This window comes from Mesoplodon bidens (assembly GCF_964165515.1).
Source record: "Mesoplodon bidens genome assembly, chromosome: 2".
Lineage (NCBI taxonomy): Eukaryota > Metazoa > Chordata > Mammalia > Artiodactyla > Ziphiidae > Mesoplodon > Mesoplodon bidens.
In genome coordinates this window covers 27,792,366-27,816,035 of record NC_138177.1, presented here as the reverse complement: position 1 = coordinate 27,816,035, position 23,670 = coordinate 27,792,366, and the positions used below count along the sequence as shown (strand labels likewise).

At 35.4% G+C, this 23,670-nt stretch overlaps 1 protein-coding gene across 2 annotated transcripts in view; it reads left to right on the top strand.

The window, feature by feature from the left end:
• The window catches only part of NME7 (NME/NM23 family member 7), a 261,463-nt gene that overhangs the window by 104,406 nt on the left and 133,387 nt on the right, over nt 1–23,670 (top strand). For both annotated transcript variants that reach the window (XM_081226166.1, XM_081226165.1), the window contains 3 exons: nt 830–894; nt 3,741–3,809; nt 20,548–20,649. In XM_081226166.1, coding sequence (XP_081082292.1) covers nt 830–894; nt 3,741–3,809; nt 20,548–20,649 — 236 coding nt within the window. The remainder of the gene's footprint in view (nt 1–829; nt 895–3,740; nt 3,810–20,547; nt 20,650–23,670) is intronic.

The following is a 23,670-nucleotide window of genomic DNA, read 5'->3' as shown; positions in this document are numbered from 1 at the left end:
TCCAGAATATGGAGTGTGTGTGTGTGTGTGTGTGCGTGTGTGTGCTTGTGTGTGTGAGGGAGAGAGAGAGGGAGAATTTTAGTTCACTTGAAAAAAAGAAACTTAGGAGATTTTTATAGAAGACTAATGGAATCTAAAAACTCAGTTCTAGACCTCCAGAGTCTACAAACACCATTATAAATGTTGCTATTCGTGGGATAAAGACCAAATTCCTCATGTTGACATATAAGGCCTTTATCAATTTGGATTAAATCTCTTTTCCTTTTTTATCTTTTTCTTTTTTGACTTCTTACTATTGTGTACACATATTCACATTTTTCCCAGAATTATGCCTTGTCTCTTTTTATACCTCTGTCCCTATATAATGCCATCTACCTATATAGCCTTTAAGGGCCAGTTCATGCTCTCATATCCCCTTGAAGCTTCTGTTCCCCTCTTCAGTTATAATTTGATATTTCTCCTTCTTTGAACTCCTCCTGTGAACTCCTTCTGTATCTGGTACTTGAACATTTCATTTTTTTTGGTAATATTACTTTAATTGTTTGATTTTCATATTCTTTACATCACTAGCCCTCAGGGTCCTTACAGGCAATAGTAACTTAAAAGTTTTTTGCATAATCTTCAAGATCATTGTTGGTATTCCTGAAGCACTTTACTAAGTGAATCAAATGGGATTACAGTATTAGGGGTTTAGTTTCCCTCAGAAATATGTGATTCCTTCCTATAGAATGTAAGCAAAGTACTTTGATATAGAAAATTTGCATTTCTCTAAAACTAAAATGCCTTAGAAATTTTATATTTTTTGCACTCATTTGTTCTGTATCTTCAGGACTGCTGGGAAAGATTCTGATGGCCATCCGAGATGCAGGTTTTGAAATTTCAGCTATGCAGATGGTAGGTAGTTTGCAATGGGTCATAACTTACTGAGGAACTATGTTTTTTTTTTTGAAGTGTGCTTGAAAATTTTTTACACTGAATTTTCTCTGTATACTTGTGAGCTCAATGCATTAAAAATAAAAAGATATATTTGTTGAACTTGATAACCTTATAGTAAAAAAATATTTTTGAACTGATTTTACCTATATAATCTCTCACTAACAGAACTAATATTTTAATGGTACATCTAATTTAAGCTTATAAAGCAGGTTTATATAATTCCTGGAACTTTAGTTGCAAAATAAATGCAGACTGAAACAATACATTTAGTTCCTCCAAACAAAATATAGAATTAAGCTAAGTAGTTATAATGAATTTTCTGTTGTCTGGATTTGTGACTAAGAAGAGAATCAGTTCAGATTTTTCCCAAGACCTTTGCTGGTTTCTGAGTATCTTCTTTGGAGTTAGCACATTTCAGCCCCTCTCTTGGCGGTCATACCACTGGATCTCCGGAGCCCACAATCATTCAAAATTGCCCTACTGGCACACTTCTAGGAAACCCTTCACTGAAGAAACAATATTAACTTCTATAGAGTCCTTCTATATCTTTGTGCTATACTTATCAGTGTATTTGATGATAAATTGGGCACAAATTATTATAGGAATCAAATAATTTACATTTTACAATTTTTTTTTGTTTTTGTTTCTTTTTTCCTCTTTTTCTTGCATTAATGGGGATTTTTTTAATGATTCCATTTTACTTTCACTATCGATTTATTACTTATACCTCTAAAAATTTTTTTAGTGTTGTTCTAGGGTTTAAAATCATCTTTAAATAGTCTATCTTTACATTTTACAATTTTTGAAGGCCAGCAAGTTTGCGTTATTATGACCGTGAAATGCCAGTTTTGGAAAGAATTTTCTTACCAATATAATTTATTTGCTCTTTTTCTGAAAAGGAACTGCTTTTGATTTCTATGAAGTCTTAGGATCACCCAAAATCAGAGGTCAGGGCACTAACTGAGGTTCTGCCTATTTTGTATCCCGGATTGGTGGGAATGATAATAAGCTGAGAAAAGGTCATAAATATCAGCTAGTTTACAGAGTTATCAGGCACAACTTGGAGACTGATGAGGAAGTTAATAATTGAAGAATCTTACCCAGGACTATAATGAAATTGTTAGCCAAAACGTTCTCAAAGTATTAGCTTGGTGATGTAGTCACAGGGTTATAGGACCTAAGCCTCCTTAAGTAGTAATCCTTGTGGAAATTTTAGAATTAATCATTGATCTAACTCTAGGCCTACAGCCTAGAATAGTGATTGTCCATAGTAGGTGCTCAGTGAAAAAAAATAATTAAAAAAAAAAGAATCAGTTGAACTTATGGGGGAGGCATGGTAGTTTAGTGGCAATTGTGTCGTGATTTTTGGAATCAGAAAGCTCTATTTCTGAATCATGTGTCTTCTGCTTTCTAGGTATGTGAACTTGGCCAGATTTTAAGCATTGTTCAGTTTTCTCAGCCAGGCAATGAGAATATTATTTGCCTCAATGGATTATTTCATGGAATAAATGAAATAACCCTACACAATACTTTGTAGAATTTCCAGTACAAGTTACTAAGTATTTAATAAATTATATTTTCTGTTATTATTTTATGGTATTAGTAATATAAGAATTTGTATGAATATCAAATAATATACTGAAATTAAACAAAATTCCCTCCCTCTATGTTGCCTATGAAAATAAATCTTCCTAGTTTGAACTATTGTCTGGGTAGACAGAAACTTCTTAGTGATCTTCAATCCTGGCAACAATAAAGAAGCAAAGTAGGGAGGAAAACAAAATTGGGAAGTCTGAGGCTATTTTTAAAAAATTTAAGGTTCTGGTTCTTGAGATGGTAGAACTTAATGAAATTTTATTTCTAAGTTTGAATCCAGCCTGGATAAGAATGACTCTTTGTAAGTTTACCTTATTAGCATATTCTGACAATTCTTTTTGAAGAGGAGTAGGATTTCCAGATGAATGGTTTCAGTGCTTTATTATGAGCCAGACTAGGGATTTTTCTGAATGCTTGGGAGGAAAAGGGTATTATTTCCAGCTCCCCTCTACGAAATTTGAAGAACTTTTCTTTAGTAATATTTCTTTTAAAAAATTTTTTTAAATTTATATTTATTTATTCATTTATTTTTACATCTTTATTGGAGTATAATTGCTTTACAATGTTGTGTTAGTTTCTGCTGTACAACAAAGCAAATCAGCTATATGTATACATATACCCCCATATCCCCTCCCTCCCACCCTCCCTATCCCACCCCTCTGGGTCATCACAAAGCATCGAGCTGATCTTCCTGTGCTTCTTATTTGTGCCACTAATCTATCGATAAACAACATTACATTGTATAGATATATAAGTCATTTCTGTACCAGGAATGAGGTTTTATTCAGCGTGGTGGAGTGTAGTGGCTGAGAGTACGATCAGTGGGATCAGACTGCTTAAGATGGAATGCCAAGTACTGAAGGCTACATAACCCCTCTGAGTCTTCACCTCATCTGTAAATGGGGGCTATTAACATTACTTACCTTGTAGGGTGGTTTTTACAATTAAATGAGATGATGTACCTACAGGACCTAGAACAATGCTTGATATATTTAAGTACTCAAATGTTATAAATAATTTTTTATTTTTGATAAACAATAATTTGTTATTGACGATCTGAACTTTAACACTGTTTCTTCAAAGACTGTTTAATTTGTTCAAGGTTTACATTTTAAAGGAAATATATCCAAGAGATCATAAATGTTGAGTGCTAAGTGTCGCTCATTCTATTGTGTTGGTTGGCTTATGTTTTTTTTTTTTTAATATAGTTCAACATGGATCGAGTTAATGTTGAAGAGTTTTATGAAATTTATAAAGGAGTCGTGTCTGAGTATAACGTAAGTATCGAAATAAATGTAAAGCATTGGTACTGAAAACAACTTGTGTATCGCAAATCTTGTAGATCTCAGTATAATTTATAATCATGAAAGTATTGCTTGAAGTATTCATGATTCTGCCAATTGCCAACTGATCATACCAGTGACTGAGGCATTTTTTATCCCTCAGAGCCACTGGGTCAGTTTTAAAAATATGATGCTATTTCATTTATGAAACAAAAATATACAGGAATTGAAAAAACACTTTGCTGAGATATTGACACATTTTGATATTATCTATGAACATTATAAAATTCTCAGGGTGGAAGACTGTCCAAAATGCTTTAAAAAGTTGAGAGCAAATAGTTCTTAATGTAACTTCATAGCAGTAGTTAGTGTCTACTTAATGCTACAAACGCAGATAGAATCATCTGACAATGCGATGGAGACTGAAGAAATGATAAGACTTAAAGGGAGTTGTTTAGAGGGCAGTGAAATTCGTTCTTGAAAACAAGACTATATTCAGATAAACTGAATGTTGTTTCTTAAAATAATACATGATAGATATTTAATCAAAGTTAGTTTCCTTCCCCTTTTATCAAATTATATACGTTTGTGCTGGTGGCCTGCCTCATCACCCACATTGTTTTATAGAGAATTTTGGCTTTTTTTTTTTTGCATCAAGTTCACTATTCCTGACAATGAAACTAGATTCCCCTCTCCTCACTTCTCTATGCCCTTTCCTTTCAACCTACTTTAAGAAATGACCTGAGCCTTTGTCTTATTTAGCCCTACATAGTAAAGACCAATAATGAGATATTATATTTTGCATTCAGCATACTGGTAGTGATCCACCATTCTTTAGAGGAACCAGAGTGTTCTTTTGCTATAGGTTATCGAACTTTAATCTTGTTAGCTTACTCATTTTAGAGTTATGCCCTTTTTTTTCTTAAATGGAAGAAATTTTAAAATGTGTTCTTATCTTTTTTATTAATTTATTTTTAAATTTTTAAAATTTTCATTTTATATTGGAGTATAGTTGATTTACAATGTTGTGTCAGTTTCAGGTATACAGCAAAGTGATTCAGTTATACATATACATATATCAGTTCTTGTCCAGATTCTTTTCCCATTCAGGTTATTACAGAATATTGAGTAGAGTTCCCTGAGCTATACAATAAGTCCTTATTGGTTATCTATTTTATATATTGTAGTGTGTGTATATGTTAATCCCAAATTCCTAATTTATCTCTCCCCGCCACGTTTCCCTTTTGGTAACGGTAAATGCGTTTTCTAAATCTGTGAGTCTATTTCTGTTTTGTAAATAAGTTCATTTGTATCATTTTTTTAGATTCCACATATAAGTGATATCATATGATGTTTGTTTTTTTCTGTCTGACTATGCTACAATTTTTGATGACTATTTGTATGCTTTCTAATTAAATTTATTCCCTCATCTCAAATTCTCAGGGCTTATGAATTTAGCTATTACCTATTATTTTTATTTTTTTAAACATCTCTATTGGAGTATAGTTGCTTTACAATGGTGTGTTAGTTTCTGCTGTATAACAAAGTGAATCAGCTATACATATACATATATCCCCATATCCCCTCCCTCTTGTGTCTCCCTCCCACCCTCCCTAGCCAACCCCTCTAGGTGGACACAAAGCACCAAGCTGATCTCCCTGTGCTATGTGGCTGCTTTCCACTAGCTATCTATTTTAAATTTGGTAGTGTATATATGTCCATGCCACATTCTAACTTCGTCCCAGCTTACCCTTCCCCCTCCCTGTGTCCTCAAGTCCATTCTCTACATCTGTGTCTTTGTTCCTGTCCTGCCCCTAGGTTCTTCAGAACCCTTTTTTTTAATTGCATATATATGTGTTAGCATATGGTATTTGTTTTTCTCTTTCTGACTCACTTCACTCTGTATGACAGTCTCTAGGTCCATCCACCTCACTACAAATAACTCAATTTCGTTTCTTTTTATGGCTGAGTAATACTCCATTGCATATATGTGCCGCATCTTCTTTATCCATTCGTCTGTCCATGGACACTTAGGTTGCTTCCATGTCCTGGCTATTGTAAATAGAGCTGCAGTGAGCACTGTGGTACATGACTCTTTTTGAATTATGGTTTTCTCAGGGTATATGCCCAGTAGTGGGATTGCTGGGTCGTATGGTAGTTCTATTTTTAGTTTTTTAAGAACCATACTGTTCTCCATAACGGCTGTATCAATTCATATTCCCACCAACAGTGCAAGAGAGTTTGCTTTTCTCCACATCCTCTCCAGCATTTATTGTTTGTAAATTTTTTGATGATGGCCATTCTGACCGGTGTGAGGTAATACCTCACTGTAGTTTTCATTTGCATTTCCCTAATGATTAGTGATGTTGAGCATCTTTTCGTGTGTTTGTTGGCAGTCTGTATATATTTTGCCCATTTTTGGATTGGGTTGTTTGTTTTTTTGATGTTGAGCTGCCTGAGCTGCTCGTAAATTTTGGAGATTAATCCTTTGTTGTTGCCTCATTTGAAAATATTTTCTCCCATACTGAGGGTTGTCTTTTTGTCTTGTTTATGATGTCCTTTGCTGTGCAAAAGCTTTTAGGATTCATTAGGTCCCATTAGTTTAGTTTTGTTTTTATTTCCATTTCTCTAGGGGGTAGGTCAAAAAGGATCTTGCTGTGATTTATGTCAAAGAGTGTTCTGCCTATGTTTTTTTCTAAGAGTTTTATAGTATCTGGCCTTACATTTTGGGCTTTAAGCCATTTTGAGTTTATTTTTGTGTATGGTGTTAGGGAGTGTTCTAATTTCATTCTTTTACATGTAGCTGTCCGGTTTTGCCAGCACCAATTATTGAAGAGGCTGTCTTTTCTCAATTGTATATTCTTGCCTCCTTTATCAAAAACAAGGTGACCATAGGTGTGTGGGTTTATCTCTGGGCTTTCTATCCTGTTCCATTCATATATATTTCTGTTTTTGTGCCAGTACCATACTTTCTTGATTAGTGTAGCTTTGTAGTACAGTCTGAAGTCAGGGAGCCTGATTCCTCCAGCTCTGCTTTTCCTTCTCAAGATTGCTTTGGCTATTCAGGGTCTTTTGTGTTTCCATACAAATTGTGAAAATTTTTGTTGTAGTTCTGTGAAAAATGCCATTGGTAGTTTGATAGGAATTGCAAGTGAATCTGTAGATTGCTTTGGGTAGTATAGTCATTTTCACAATGTTGATTCTTCCAATCCAAGAACATGGTATATCTCTGCATCTGTTTGTATCATTTTTAATTTCTTTCATCAGTGTCTTATAGTTTTCTGCATACAGGTCTTTTGTCTTCTTAGGTAGGTTTATTCCTAAGTATTTTATTCTTTTTGTTGTAGTGGTAAATGGGAGTGTTTCTGTATTTCTCTTCCAGATTTTTCATCATTAGTATATAGGAATGCAAGAAATTTCTGTGCATTAATTTTGTATCCTGCTACTTTACCAAATTCATTGATTAGCTCTAGTAGTTTTCTGGTAGCCTCTTTAGGATTCTCTATGTATAGTATCATGTCATCTGCAAACAGTAACAGTTTTACTTCTTTTCCGATTCGGATTCCTTTTACTTCTTTTTCTTCTCTGATTGCTGTGGCTAAAACTTCCAAAACTATGTCGAATAATAGTGGCGAGAGTGGGCAACCTTGTTCCTGATCTTAGTGGAAATGGTTTCAGTTTTTCACCATTGAGAACGATGTTGGCTGTGGGTTTGTCATATATGGCCTTTAGAATGTTGAGGTAGGTTCCCTCTATGCCTACTTTCTGGAGGGTTTTTTATCATAAATGGGTGTTGAATTTTGTCAAAAGCTTTTTCTGCATCTATTGAGATGATCATATGGTTTTTCTCCTTCCATTTGTTAATATAGTTTATCACATTGATTGATTTGCATATATTGAAGAATCCTTGCATTCCTGGGATAAACCCTACTTGATCATGGTGTATGATCCTTTCAATATGCTGTTGGATTCTGTTTGCTAGTATTTTGTTGAGGATTTTTGCATGTGTGTTCATTAGTGATATTGGCCTGTAGTTTTCTTTCTTTGTGACATCTTTGTCTGACTTTTGTATCAGGTTTATGGTGGCCTCATAGAATGAGTTTGGGAGTGCTCCTCCCTCTGTTATATTTTGGAAGAGTTTGAGGATAGGTGTTAGCTTTTGTGTAAATGTTAGAATTCGCCTGTGAAGCCATCTGGTCCTGGGCTTTTGTTTGTTGGAAGATTTTTAATTACAGTTTCAATTTCAGTGCTTGAGATTGGTCTGTTTATATTTTCTGTTTCTTCTTAGTTCAGTCTTGGAAAGTTGTGCTTTTCTAGAATTTGTCCATTTCTTCCAGGTTGTCCATTTTATTGGTATATAGTTGCTTGTAGTAATCTCTAGTGATCCTTTGTATTTCTGCAGTGTCAGTTGTTACTTCTCCTTTTTCATTTCTAATTCTATTGATTTGAGTCTTCTCCCTTTTTTTCTTGGTAAGTCTGGCTAATGGTTTATCAATTTTTTAAATCTTCTCAAAGAACCAGTTTTACATTTTATTGATCTTTGCTATTGTTTCCTTCATTTCTTTTTCATTTATTTCTGGTCTGATCTTTATGAGTTCTTTCCTTCTGCTAGCTTTGGGTTTTTATTGTTCTTCTTTCTCTAATTGCTTAACGTGTAAAGTTAGGTTGTTTATTTGAGATTTTTCTTTTTCCTTGAGGTAGGATTGTTCTGCTATAAACTTCCCTCTTAGAACTGCTCGTGCTGCATCCCATAGGTTTTGGGTCATTGTGTTTTCATTGTCATTTGTTTCTAGGTGTTTTTTGATTTCCTCTTTGATTTCTTCAGTGATCTCTTGGTTATTTAATAGAGTATTGTTTAGCCTCCATCTGTTTGTATTTTTTACATATTTTTTCCTGTAATTGATATCTACTTTCATAGCATTGTGGTTGGAAAAGATACTTGATACGATATCAGTTTTCTTAAATTTACCAAGGCTTGATGTGTGACCCAAGATATGGTCTATCCTGTAGAATGTTCCATGAGCACTTGAGAAGAAAGTGTATTCTGTTGTTTTTGGATGGAATGTTCTATAAATATCAATTAAGTCCATCTTGTTTAATGTGTCTTTTAAAGCTTGTGTTCCCTTATTTATTTTCATCTTGGATGATCTGTCCATGGTGAAAGTGGGGTGTTAAAGTCCCCTAATATTATTTTGTTATTGTTGATTTCCCCTTTTATGGCTGTTAGCATTTGCCCTATATATGGAGGTGCTCCTATGTTGGGTGCATAAATAGTTACAATTGTTATATCTTCTTCTTGGATTGATCCCTTGATCATTATGTAGTGTCCTTCTTTGTCTCTTGTAATAGTCTTTATTTTAAAGTCTATTTTGTGTGATATGAGAATTGCTACTCCAGCTTTCTTTTGATTACCGTTTGCATGGAATATCTTTTTCCATCCCCTCACTTTCAGTCTGTATGTGTCCCTAGGTCTGAGGTGGGTCTCTTGTAGACAGCCTATATACAGGTTTTGTTTTTGTATGCATTCAGCTTTCTGTGTCTTTTGGTTGGAACATTTAATCCTTTTACATTTAAGGTAATTATCGATATGTATGTTCCTATTACCGTTTTCTTAATTGTTTTGGGTTTGTTATTGTAGGTCTTTTCCTTCTCTTGTGTTTCCTGCCTATAGAAGTTTCTGTAGCATTCGTTGTAAAGCTGGTTTGGTGGTGCTGAATTCTCTTAACTTTCGCTTGTCTGTAAAGGTTTTAATTTCTCCATTGAATCTGAATGCGGTCCTTGCTTGGTAGAGTAATCTTTCTTTTTTTTTTAACATCTTTTTTGGAGTATAATTGCTTTACAATGGTGTGTTAGATTCTGCTTTATAACAAAGTGAATCAGCCATACATATACATATATCCCCATATCTCCTCACTGTTGTGTATCCCTCCCACCTGGGTAGAATTATCTTGGTTGTAGGTTTGTCCCTTTCATCACTTTCAATATGTCCTGCCACACCCATCTGGCTTGCATAGTTTCTGCTGAAAGATCAGCTGTTAACCTTATGGGGATTTCCTTGTATGTTATTTGTTGCTTTTCCCTTGCTGCTTTTAATACTTTTCCTTTGTATTTAATTTTTGATAGCTTTATAAATATGTGTCTTGGTGTGTTTCTCCTTGGATTTATCTTGTATGGGACTCTGCGCTTCCTGGACTTGATTGACTATTTACTTTCCCATATTAGGGAATTTTTCAACTATAATCTATTCAAATATTTTCTCAGTCCTTTTTCTCTTCTTCTTCTGGGACCCCTGTAATTCGAATTTTGGGGCATTTAATGTTGTCCCAGAGGTCTCTGAGAATGTCCTCAATTCTTTTCATTCTTTTTTCTTTATTCTGCTCTGTGGTAGTTATTTCCACTATTTTAACTTCCAGGTCACTTATCCATTTTCTGTGTCAGTTATTCTGCTATTGATTCCTTGTAGAGAAGTTTTAATTTCATTTTTTGCGTCAGTCATCATTGTTTGCTGTTTAGTTCTTCTAGGTCCTTGTTTAATGTTTCTTGTATTTTCTCCATTCTATTTCCACGATTTTTATCATCTTAACTATAATTACTCTGAATTCTTTTTCTGGTAGACTGACTATTTCATTTTCATTTGTTTGGTCTGGTGGGTTTTTACCTTACTCCTTCATCTGCTGTGTGTTCCTCTATCTTCTCATTTTGCTTAACTTACCTTGTTTGGGGTCTCCTTTTCACAGGCTGCAGGTTTGTAGTTCCCGTTGTTTTTGGTGTCTGCCCCCAGTGGCTAAGGTTGGTTCAGTGGGTTGTGTAGGCTTACTGGTGCAGGGGACTGCTGCCTGTGTTCTGGTGGATGAGGCTGGATCTTATCTTTCTGATGGGAAGGACCACATCTGTTGGTGTGTTTTGCAGTGTCTGTGAGCTTATTATGATTTTAGGCAGCCTATCTGCTAATGTGTGGGGTTGTGTTCCTGTCTTGCTACTTGTTTGGCATGGGCATCCTGGTCATTGAGTGGAGCTGGTCGTTGAGTGGAGCTGGGTCTTAGTGTTGAGGCAGAGATCTCTGGGAGAGCTCTCGCCGATTGATATTATGTGGGGCTGGGAGGTCCTTGGGGGACCAATGTCCTGAAATCAGCCTCCCACCTCAGAGGCTCAGGCCTGACACCCGACCAGAGCACCAAGACCCTGTCAACCACATGTCTCAGAAGAAAAGGGAGGGGAAAAAAAAGAAAGAAGGAAAACTAAATAAATAAAATTAAATAATTAAAATAAAAAAATATTATTAAAATACAAATATTAAAATGTTATTTAAAAAACAAAAGGAAAGAAGAGAGCAACCAAACCAATAAACTAATCCAACAATGATAACAAGCGCTAAAAACTATAGTAAAACAAAAAAGAACAAGAAAAAAATGGACAGAATCCTAGGACAAATGGTAAATGCAAACCTATACAGACAAAATCACACAAAGAAACATACACATACACACTCCCAAAAAGAGAATAAGGAAAGGAAAAAAATATATATATAAAAGGAAGAGCGCAACCAAATCAATAAACAAATCTACCAGTGATAATAAGCTCTAAATACTAAACTAAGATAAACATAAAACCAGAAACAAATTAGATGCAGAAAGCAACCCCCAAGTCTACAGTTATTCCCAAAGTCTGCTGCCTTAGTTTTGGGATGATCCATTGCCTATTCGGGTATTCCAGAGGTGCAGGGTACATGAAGTTGATTGCGGAGATTTAATCTGTTGCTCTTGAGGCTGCTGGGAGAGATTTCCCTTTCTGTTCTTTGTTCGCACAGCTCCTGGGGTTCAGCTTTGGATTTGGCCCCGCCTCTGCATGTAGGTCACCCTCTGGCATCTGTTCTTCACCCAGACAGCATGGGGTTAAAGGAGTGGCTGATTAGGGGGTTCTGGCTCACTCAGGCCAGGGGCAGGGACGGGTATGGAATGCAGGGAGAGCCTGCAGTGGAGGAAGCTGGTGTGACGTTGCACCAGCCTGAGGTGCACCACGTGTTTTCCCAGGAAAGTTGTCTCTAGATCACGGGACCCTGGCAGTGGTGGGTTGCACAGGCTCCTGGGAGAGGAGGTGTGGATAGTGAATTGTGCTTGCACACAGGCTTCTTGATGACTGCAGGAGCAGCCTTAGCGTATCATGCCCATCTCTGCTGTCTGCGCTGATAGCCGTGGTTCACGCCCATCTCTGGAGCTCATTTAGGCAGTGATCTGAATCCCCTCTCCTCGTGCTCCCCGAAATATTTGTCTCTTGCCTCTTAATCAGGTCCAGACTTTTTCCGGACTCCCTCCCTGCTAGCTATGGTATCCTAACCCCCTTCAGGCTGTGTTCACACAGCCAACTCCAGTCCTCTCCCTGGGATCTGACCTCTGAAGCTGGAGCCTCATCTCCCAGCCCCCACCCTCCCCAGCGGGTGAGCAGATGAGCCTCTCAGGCTGTTGAATGCTGGTCAGCACCGATCCTCTGTGCAGGTGTCTCTCCGCTTCACCCTCTGCACCCCTGTTGCTGCGCTGTCCTCTGTGGCTCCGAAGCTTCTCCCCAGCCCACCCCCTATCTCCACCAGTGAAGGGGCTTCCTAGTGTGTGGAAACTTTTCCTCCTTCACAGCTCCCTCCCAGAGGTGCAGGTCCCGTCCCTATTCTTTTGTCTCTGCTTTTTCTTTTGTCCTACCGAGGTACGAGTTTCTTGCCTTTTGGGAAGTCTGAGGTCTTCTGCCAGCGTTCAGTAGTTGTTCTGTAGGAGTTGTTCCACATGGAGATATTTTTTTGATGTATTTTGCGGGGAGGATGGTGATCTCCACATATTACTCCTCCACCATCTTGAAGGTCCCCCCCGCCGTTCTTATCTTAACATCATTTATTCAACCAGTGACAGATGTTTTCCATTTCTTAAATCTTCCTGTTTTACATTTTCCTTCTTTTGTGTGTTTGATGGACTTTTAAAAAAATATGGTTAGAAGCAACTACTTTTATTAATGCACATTATATTATAGTTTTATTGTATATAAGATGAAGAGACTCGTGGAGGCATATCTCACAGTAGCCTTGATCCTGAGTTACATTCTCATACAACATCAGATAATGTTGAATTTGGCAGCGAGTAGTATTTGAGGACATTAATGTTTTATGTACATATCTGAGGTAGGCCATATTTCCCTTTGGTAAAAAACTTTTTTTTTTTTTTAAAAAAGCCTCATCTTTTTCTTTTATTTTTTATTGAGGTAACATTGGTTTATAACATTATATGTTTCATGTGTACAACATTATATTTCTGTGCTATACTGTGCTTTGAAAATACCATACATGCAATTTTTTTATATACTATACATTTACTCTTCGAATTTTTTGATCTTGGGATTCTGGAGATAAAGATAAAAACATCACTGATGTATTTGTCATTTCCCCTGAGAAATCAGGAATTTGAATGACAATAGCAATATTATACTTTAATGTCAGGACAGCCCAGAATGATTGATATTGATGTACTTTCTTTGGTTTAATCTTCTCAGTAAGATATTCTCTATAATTACTATTTAAATCTTGTAATATTAATAAAAGAACCTACTTAGGAGAAGGAACAGAGGGACTGTTTGGAAGGGGAAAAACTACCTTATTTCAGAGTAATTATTAGTCTTGTGAGTAATTTTTATTTTTATTGATTTTTATTCAGCTTAAAATGGCTTATTCAGCTTAAAACAAGTATTTCAAATTATTGGTTTGTAGCAGTCTCTTAATGGGAGAATGCACTATATATATGAACCAGAATATATCAATATCCAGGTATCTTTGAGATGTAACTGCATTTATATGATTTAACATTTTATTTATGCTAAGAAATGTTGTTTCCTTGAAAATTTGTCCCAAAGGGAAAGAGTGTTTTTATCCCAGTAATATTTTATTGAAGTAAATATATTCTTATGAATCATATATAATCTCTGATTCTTTTAAAGTTCTTTTCCCATTTCATGATTCTGACTATTTCATTCAAAGGAAGTTGTACAATGGTCTGTATTCATATACTAGAAATGCATATGATTGTGATATCTTACATTGGGTAATTTGGGATAGCAAGAATCAGATAGCAAATCCTGGGTCTCATTTGCTATTGTGATTGTTGTATTTCCTCTTGGGTCTCTTAGTTTTCATGACAGTTAATATTTAGGACTCAAGTTTTAAGTTCAGGGAAGAGGTAAGTTTTTAAATGCTGATACTGGATGTCTCTTAATTTTATGAGATTTATTTAATTCTATAAAGTAGGCCATGTAAAAATAATCTTAAGAGGCAACATAGTCTAAAGAAACAAAAACAGGTGATCTGATTCTTACTCTGACTTTTAGTACAGCACTTTACCCTCTTTGTCTTCAGATTCTTACTTATAAAAGGAATAAGATATATAAGGTCATATTGGTGGTTCCATCCATTTTATTGTTTTGAACTTAAAGATGTAAGGGTGTGAAATGTAGAATATGTAGTGTGAAATAGTATGGCATCACTGACACTGTTGTACCAGATATTTTTTAATAATTCTACTCTAGTTCTAGGTTTTCCCGTGTTACTTGCTTCAAACTGTAAAATTTTCCTGTTTCCCAAAATTCATTGCAACAGCTTACAGCTTCCTGACCTCAGTTTCCTTTGTTGTTGTTTTTTTTGGCTATGGAGTCAGATGCAAAGTTCAAATCCCAAACACACCCACCAGCTGTGTGACCATGGAAGTTATTTACCTTCTTTAAGCCTTAGTTTACCCATATATAAAATAGAAACAATGCTATTACTTTATGAAGTTATTGTGATTAAATGAAATAAATCATGTAAAGCAGTCTCATATACTGAGACTATTGCTTTAGTAAATATTAGCTCTTTTTATTATTACTACTATTATTGTTATTACTGTAGCTGAGAATCTTTATAGTAGATTCTGTGTTGATCATTTACAGGTAAATTTGCTGTTTCAGCATTTGCAATCATAAAAAGGTAATAATTCCTATCTTATAGAGTTATCATGATCCAATTATTTGCCACACATGTATTGAGTATCTCCTGTGGGCCATACAATGTGTTGGCTACCAGGGAGACAGAAATGAACAAAAAAGGCACACTCCCTGCATTCATGGAGTTTATGTTCTGGTGAGGAGAGATATTAAATCAGACATCCCACTGCAACTACTTAAGGAAACTGCTTAAGGACGGCAGTCAAAGGGCTATTAAGGAAGGAAACAAGTGCTTTTTTGTTTGACAGTGTTTTGCTTAAGTAAAAACCTAGGTGACTTGAGAATTCTGTTAATTCTTTTAATTAATTAATTATCTTAATCTGTTAACAGAATTCTCAAGTACATTTTTTAAGGAACACTTTTTGTTATTGATGGAGTCCTTTTTTCAACCTTTTTCTTTGCATTCTGTGCAGCCCTCTATGTTTATCATTTTACTGGCATTTGTTATTAATACTGAAAGAGAGACAGGTGAAAGAAAGGTGGACAAAATTTACACTTCTGTCTTTGGATAACGTGCTCATGCCTTCTTCTGCCCCTACTGACAACTTGGCTCTTGACATTTATGTGTAGGCAGCACTTCAATTTCATTAGACAGAAAATCCTACTCCACATAATTATCCATAAAAATCAATTTCATATGACCTTTGTGAAATAGTAAAGTGACTTCAGGGGCATACATCTAGGGATTCTAATGAGTAGGGTTCTGTGTACCATATTAATTATGAAGTTCTCTCCCTCCTTTTTTAACTTCTGGCATTTCTAGTAGGCATGATGAGTGAGTTCAGATTAATATTTAAATATTGTTCTGTAATAAATTGCCTTTATTTTACTTTGGCATTATGTATCATAAACCTTCAAAAGTCATTAAAATGGTTTACATGGCCCTCCATGATCTGGCCTCATCTCTTAACTGCTTTTCTGTGGTCTCACTCAGATCCTGATATCATAGCTCCTTTACTGATCTTCATATACCCCAAATGTACTTTTTCCTCCAGGCTTTATATGTATTTTCACTTCTGCCTGAAGTGTTCCATTCATTGAATGTTTCAGACACTGTGAGAGGCACTTTTCTTCGACCATATTTTTCATTAAACCACTTTACATATAGAGTGAAGAACCCTAAAACAGTATACTTCCATTTCTTTCCTATTCTGTTGTCATACATTTTACATCTATGTATGTTATAAACTCTGCAATACATTTTTAATATTTTTGCTTTAAATAATCAATTACATTTTTTTCTTTTTTAGTTGCTGTGAAATATGTTTTATATTTACCCACGCGTTTACCATTGTTTCATATAGATCCATATTTTTGTCTGGCATTATTTTTCTTCTGTCTGAAGTACTTCCTTTAACATTTTCTATGGTATATGGCTGGTGGTGGTGAATTCTCTCAGATTTTGTTTGTCTGAAAAAGTCTTTTTTTAATTGAAAGATCAATGATTTACAATATTATATTAGTTTCAGGTGTACAACACAGTGATTCAATATTTTTATAGATTATATTCCATTTAAAGTTATTAAAAATAATGGCTATATTTCCCTGACAATATATCCTTGTTGCTTATTTTATGCATGCCAGTTTGTATCTCTTAATCCCATACCCCTATCTTGCCCCTACTCCTTTCCCTCTCCCTACTGGTAACCATTAGTTTGTTCTCTACATTTGTGAGTCTGTTTCTCTTTTGTTATATACATGTGTTTGTTTTATTTTTAAGATTCTGCATATAAATGATAACATATAGAGTATTTGTCTTTCTGTGACTTACTTCACTAAGCCTCTAGGTCCATGCACATTGTTGCCAATGGCAGAATTTCATTCTTTTTTATGACTGGGTAGTATTCCATTGTATATGTACATACCACATCTTATCCATTCATCTGTTGTTGGATACTTAGATTGCTTCCATATCTTGGCTCTTGTAAATAATGCTGCTATTGGAATGCATGTATCTTTTTGAATTAGTGTTTCCATTTCTTCAGATATATAGCCAGCAGTGAAATTGCTGGATCATATGGTAGTTTTATTCTTAGTTTTTTTTTTTTTTTTTTTTTTTTTTTTTTTTGCTGTATGCGGGCCTCTCACTGCTGTGGCCTCTCCCGTTGCGGAGCACAGGCTCCGGACACACAGGCTCCGCGGCCATGGCTCGCGGGCCCAGCCGCTCCGCGGCATGTGGGATCTTCCAGGATCGGGGCACGAACCCGTGTCCCCTGCATCGGCAGGCGGACTCTCAACCACTGCGCCACCAGGGAAGCCCTATTCTTAGTTTTTTGAGGAACTTCCATACTGTTTTCCATAGTGGCTGCACTAACTTACATTCCCACTGAGAGTGTACTTGGGTTCCCTTTTCTTCACATCCTCACCAGTGTTTGTTGTTTGTAGACTTTTTGATAATAGCTATTTTAGCAGTTGTGAGGTGATATCTCATTGTGGTTTTGATTTGCATTTCTCTGATGATTAGCAGTGTTGAACATCTTTTCATGTGCCTGTTGGCCATCTGTAGGTCTTCTTTGGAAAAATGTCTATTCAGTTCTTTAATCGAGTTGTTTTTTTTTGATATTGAATTATATGAGCTTTTTATTTATTTTTTGATATTAACCCCTTATTGGTCATAGCATTTGCAAATATTTTCTCCCATTCAGTAGGTTGTCTTTTCATTTTGTCAGTGGTTTCCTTTGCTGTATAAAAGCTTTTAAGTTTAATAGGTCCAATATATTTATTTTTGCTTTTATTTCTTTTGTCATAGGAGACAGATCCAAAAAAAATATTGCTACAATTTATGTTAAAGTGTTCTGCCTATATTTTCTTCTAGAAATTTTTGGTTTCAGGTCTTGCATTTAGGCCTTTAATCCATTTTGAGTATATTTTTGTATATGGTATGAGGAAATGTTCTAATTTCACTCTTTTACATGTAGCTGTACAGTTTTCCCAGCACCACTTGTTAAAGGGACTGTCTTTTCTCCATTGTATATTCTTGCCTCCTTTGTTGTGGAGTGACCATAGTGTGTGGGTTTATTCTGGGCTCTCTATTCTGTTCCCTTGATCTATGTGTCTGTTTTTGTGTCAGTACCATGTTATTTTGACTACCCTAGCTTTGTTGTATAGTCTGAAGTTAGGGAGCATGATACCTCCAGCTTTGTTCTTTTTTTCCTGAAGATTGCTTTGGCAATTCAGGGTCCTTTGTGGTTCCATATAAACTTTAGGATTATTTGTTTGAATTCTGTGCAAAATTTTATGGCTATTTTGAAAGGGATTGCATTAAATCTATAGATTGCTTTGGGCAATATAGCCATTTTAATAATATTAATTTCTGCAGTCTTTCCATTTCTTTGTATTGTCTTTAATTTCCTTCATCAGTGTTTTATGGTTTTCATAGTATAGGTCTTTCACTTCCAAGACAAGGATGCCCACTCTCCCAACTTTTATTTAACATAGTATTAGAAGTCCTAGTCACAGTAATCAGACAAGAAAAGGAAATAAAAGGCATCCAAAATGGAAGGGAAGAAATAAAATCTGTCATGATTTGCAGATGATATGGTACTATATAGAGAAATTTCTAAAGTCTCCACCAAAAAAACTATTAGAATTAATAAGTGAATTCAGTAAAGTTGCAGGGTATAAGATTAATATATAGAAATGTGTTGCTTTTCTATACACTAATAATGAACTATCAGAAAGAGAAGGCAAGAAAACAATCACCATTTAAAGTTGCATCAAAAAGAATAAAATACCTAGGAATAAACTTAACCAAGGAGGTTAAAGACCTATACTCTGAAAAAGTCTTTATTTTTCATTCATTTTGGAAAATATTTTCCAAATGTTTTCTCAACCGGTTATAGAATTCTAGATAGGTTGTTGTTTTTGTTTTTATCCTTATCTTTGTTCTACTGTTATTTTTCTTTTTTTGGATGTTTCTAAGGTTTTTGTTTTTGTTTTTACTGTTTATCACTGGGTTGTTTTGTTTGTTGTTGTTTTTGTTGTTTTATAGCCAGTTTGGTTATGATGTGCCCTACTTTATTTTTCTTTCCATTTATTCTCCTTTGATTTTGTTTGATATGTGGGTTTGTGGGTTTCATCAAATTTGAACTTTTTTTTAGCAATTAATTCTTGAAATATATTTCTGTTCATCACCCTTTCTTCTTTTGGGGCTCCAATTATGCAGCTTGTCATTGTCCCATAAGTCTTTTTTTTTAGTTTTTAAACTTTTCTTTCTTTTTCTTTCCCTCCATGCTTGCTTTTTAATAGTTTCTATTGCATGCCTTCAAATTCATTGATCTTCCACAAAATCTTATCTTGTTTATCCCATAAAGTGTATTTTTAAGTTCAGATGTAATTTTCATCTCTAGAAGTTCTATTGGGATCTTTTTACTATCTTCTGTTTTCTGTGCATTATGTCCACGTTTCCTTCTATATTTTGAGCATATAGAACCTATTTATAGTGACTGTTTTAACATTCTTGTGTAATTACATCCATCATTTCTGTCATTGCTGGGTCTGTGTCTATTTACTTCCTTCTGATGATGGTTCATATTTTCCTACTTCTTTGCATGCCTGGTAGTTTTTACTATATGCTGATGTTGTGAAACTTACAGTGTTACATGGTATTTTTGTATCCCTTTGAAGAATGTTTGACTTTGTTCTGGCACTCATCAAGTTACTTGGGATCAATTGGACCCTTCTGAGACTTGCTTTTAAGCTTTTATAGGATAGGTATAGAGCATTCCATATCTAAAGCAAGTTTAGGCCAATTACTACGATTCAGTACCATTCTGAGGACTCTACCTGATGCCCTGTGTATCATATGAGGGCTTTCCACTCTGGCTGGTAGAAGCACAAACTCTTCTCAGCCTTGTGCTATCTTTGTGAATTGTTTCATTTACTGCTTTCTGGTAGTTCTTTTTTTCAGCCTTGCGTAGTATCCTTTATACATACACAGACTCTTAGTCAAAGACTCAAGTGAACTTCTCTGCAAATCCCTGTAGCTTAGTCTCCTGTAGCTCTCCCACCTCCTGTAGTATTCTGTCCTGCAAATTCTAGCCTCATTGGTCTCCCTAAACTCCAGTCTTTGTCTCTTCTACTCAGTGAGAATGTTGGGCCCTTTTGTGTTTCCTCTACCTATCCCACTGTCTGGAAGCCTTCAGGCAGTAAGATGGGGCTGTTATATAGCTTTTGTTTTCCTCCTCTAGAGGATCATAGTACTGTGCTGTCTGTCATCCAGTGTCTGAAAACTGTTGTTTTATATATATATATATATATATATATTTAGTTTCTAGATGTTTAATGTGAGAGAATAAATCTGGTGCCTATTATTCCTTATTGCTGGAACTTATTATGATTTTTATAAGTTTCTTTGTGATAAACACTTTGGAATTTATATCCTTAGAAGTGTTCGTTTGACAGTACTGTGTTCAAGGGGAGAGAGCCTTTTAAAAGGAAGATGTACTAGAAGCTAATTTCAAGTAGTGAACATGTCAAGTGGTAAAGCATTAAACTAAAGTGGTAGTGGTAGGAATGGAGAAAAGGGGACATATCTAAAATTTATTTCTGCAGGAAAAATGGACAAAATGTGGGAACTGCTTGGCATAGAGGGTACAGGTAGAGAAGATGTCAAACATAACTCTAACATTTTGAGTTCAGTAGAATAGTGGTACAATTAAAAGAGGAGGAGTAAAAGATTATTAAATACTACTTGTTTAACATTATTTTATATTACATATTATAGGAAATGGTGACAGAAATGTATTCTGGCCCTTGTGTAGCAATGGAGGTTCAACAGACTAATCCTACAGTGACATTTCGAGAATTCTGTGGACCTGCTGATCCTGTAAGTTATTGTTTAAAATGTAAAGTAGGTTTGTTTTATCCATTAACTAAATATGTTAACAGGTTTTTGATGGTTTTAGTCCTTTAAAAGAAATAATACAAAATTAATGTAATAGATACAAATTTTTATTCAAAATTGCATTTTACATCCTTTATTTCTTATACAGTATTCCCACAAAAGTGAATTTTTATTACCCTAGTGACAATATAGAATAGGCAGAAACCCTGTGGCATTTTCTTTTATTGTTTCTTGTTGCTAAACTGTGTAGGTAAGTAAATTTGTTAAGCTCTGTGATAGAAATTGTCTAAAGTATTAATTATCCTTTGACATAGGGAGGCCATAAGTAAAGCTCTCAATGTGAAGAATATTGATATGGTGGCTTCATGCCAGATATGTAAATAAATATGAGCAGTGGGACTTATGTGAAAAGTGATATTCTCTAGGATGCCTTTCAGTTTGCTTCAGGTTTTCTTCACGTGGACATTTGGTGGTAAGGGGAATGGAGACAGGGATGGGACTGAAAAGCAGAAGTAACATTTGAATACATATGCAAAAGCTCCATGCAAATGTTATAAGCTGGGTAGGATTATAGGAAGTATTACCAATTTTAAACACTAACTATAATTTAAATTTACCCTTTATTTCACTATCACTTGTAAAGTTTATTGATGAAGAACAGCCAATTCAATTTAATTTAATTCAGACAATTTATTGAGTTCCCTTAAATTGTAAGATAAAAAATTAGCAGCACCTATTAAGAAGCCAGCTTGTATGAGAGTGCTGCTAGATTAAGCCCTGTAGGAAAAAAACCAATACACCTGTTCTCAATGATCAAAAAGCGCATACAGGACTTCCCTGGTGGTGCAGTGTTTAAGAATCTGCCTGCCAATGCAGGGGACACGGGTTTGAGCCCTGGCCCAGGAAGATCCCACATGCTGTGAAGCAGCTAAGCCCGTGTGCCCCAACTACTGAGCCTGCGCTCTAGAGCCCATGTGCCACAACTACTGAGCCCGTGTGCCAAAACTACTGAAGCATGCGTGCCTAGAGCCTGTGCTCTGCAAGAGAAGCCACCACAATGAGAAGCCCGCACACCACAACGAAGAGTAGCCCCTGCTCGCCACAACTAGAGAAAGGCTGCGCACAGCAACGAAGACCCAATGCAGCCAAAAGTAAATAAATAAAATAAATGTACCAAAAAAAAAAGCGCATACATAAAGATCTTTCCAAACACTTACAGAGCAACATACTAGTAAGGTCTAAAATATTGTTAGTTCAGGTAAAATACAAATGGTGAAGGGTTGTTTATTAAGGGAGCAATTAGTATGACCTGAAGGTAATTAAAGAATCTTTGTAAGAGGAAGAGAAATGTAAACAGGGATTTTAAAGATGAATCAAGGCATGAAGAGAATAGGGAAAGCTGTAAAACTCTATGTACAAAGGTAACAGTGAAAGAGTTTGAAGATTTACTATGGTATACAGCAACAATATTTGCTTGGCTTCAATGGGAAATGCATACCTAGAAACACAAGGAAATATGTTTTCTGAGAGGAAACAAAGTAGGGAATACTGGTAGAGATGAGTATGGGATGCATAGCTTTAAAAGCCAGGCTAAAAATTGTGGATTCTGTGTAATTAGAATACTGTATAGTAGAAAATAGGAATTCCTTGTATGTAGTTTAACTTTGGATATACTAAATTATTCCTTTGATGAAACTAGAGCAAACTAAATTGGAAGAGATTAAAGGCAGGGGCTATAGAAAAGGGAAGGAGCAGACCTGATGACATTAGTAGAGAAAGAGTTGACAGGACCTACTTTATATCTTTTCAGGGAGAAAGAAGAACAGAAGTAAGTAATATGTGTGATTGTGAAAGAGTGATTATTAAAATGTGATTCTGCTTTAGAGGACATTAGGAGAAAGTGGTGGTGATATTAATTGTTTATTAAATAGTAATTGTAAGATATTAAGAAGGAATACTTTTTGGCTAGATGAATAAGCAGAACTCAGTGTTTGCCGTTTTTAATTTTTGATTTGTGTTTTATGACCAAGAGGGGGTTTTATTCATTTGTTTTTTAAGATAATTAAAATTATGGGTGACCAGCTGACCAAACAGAGTTTAAATTAGAGAGAAACTAAGACAAAAAAAGAATGAGATGAGTTTGTTCATTCTTTCATTCATTCAATAAATATTCATTGAACCTGTGCTCATATTTGTGACTATAAAGAAAGAAGCTTTAAAGAGCTTACATTCTATGAGTGGACACAAATATATAAGTGGTTAGTTTCCATGTTTTGTGGCAACTGCATTGTTGGATGTTTGTATTGGGTACTATGGGAGCCCAGAATCATAGCATTTAGCTTAGTCTGGGGATGGATGATGGGGTCAGGAGAGTCTTCTTGAAGAACATGACATCTGAGCTAAATTATAAGGAATGAGTAGATGTTAGCTAAGTGAAGAAGGTGGGGAATGATAGGAGTAAAGTTATGAATGCATAAAACAGCATCACTTTTGGGCTGCAGCAAACTGTTATTACTGTAGCTAAAGTACAGGGCAATGAATGATAGAAATAAGGTCATTGGGGGAAGAGTTGGAAAGTGAGCAGGTGAGTAATCATAGAAGGAAGAGTCCTGACAGTAAAAAATTTGCTGATTCCCTTTCTTTCTAGATATTTATTCAGTGAACATTTATGGAATGAATAGTATAATATGTACAAGGCTCACTGCTTGGTCCCATGGCTGGGCTATAACAAAGATGACTAGAACAAGGTATCTTTCCTTAAGGAACTCATAATCTCTTTCAGGGTCCTAAGTCTTGTGTCATTAAGCATAGTTGGAATTACTCCACTATATTTTTTTCATTCTAGTTATTTATGAACCCCTTATTGCATTATATCAATACAAAGCTGTATCACAGGGATTTTAAAATTTCGTACTAATTTAACATATAAAATGTTAACAGTGGCTGTCTGGATGGTAGGATTATAATAATGTTCAATTCTACTTTCCTATATTTTACAAATTT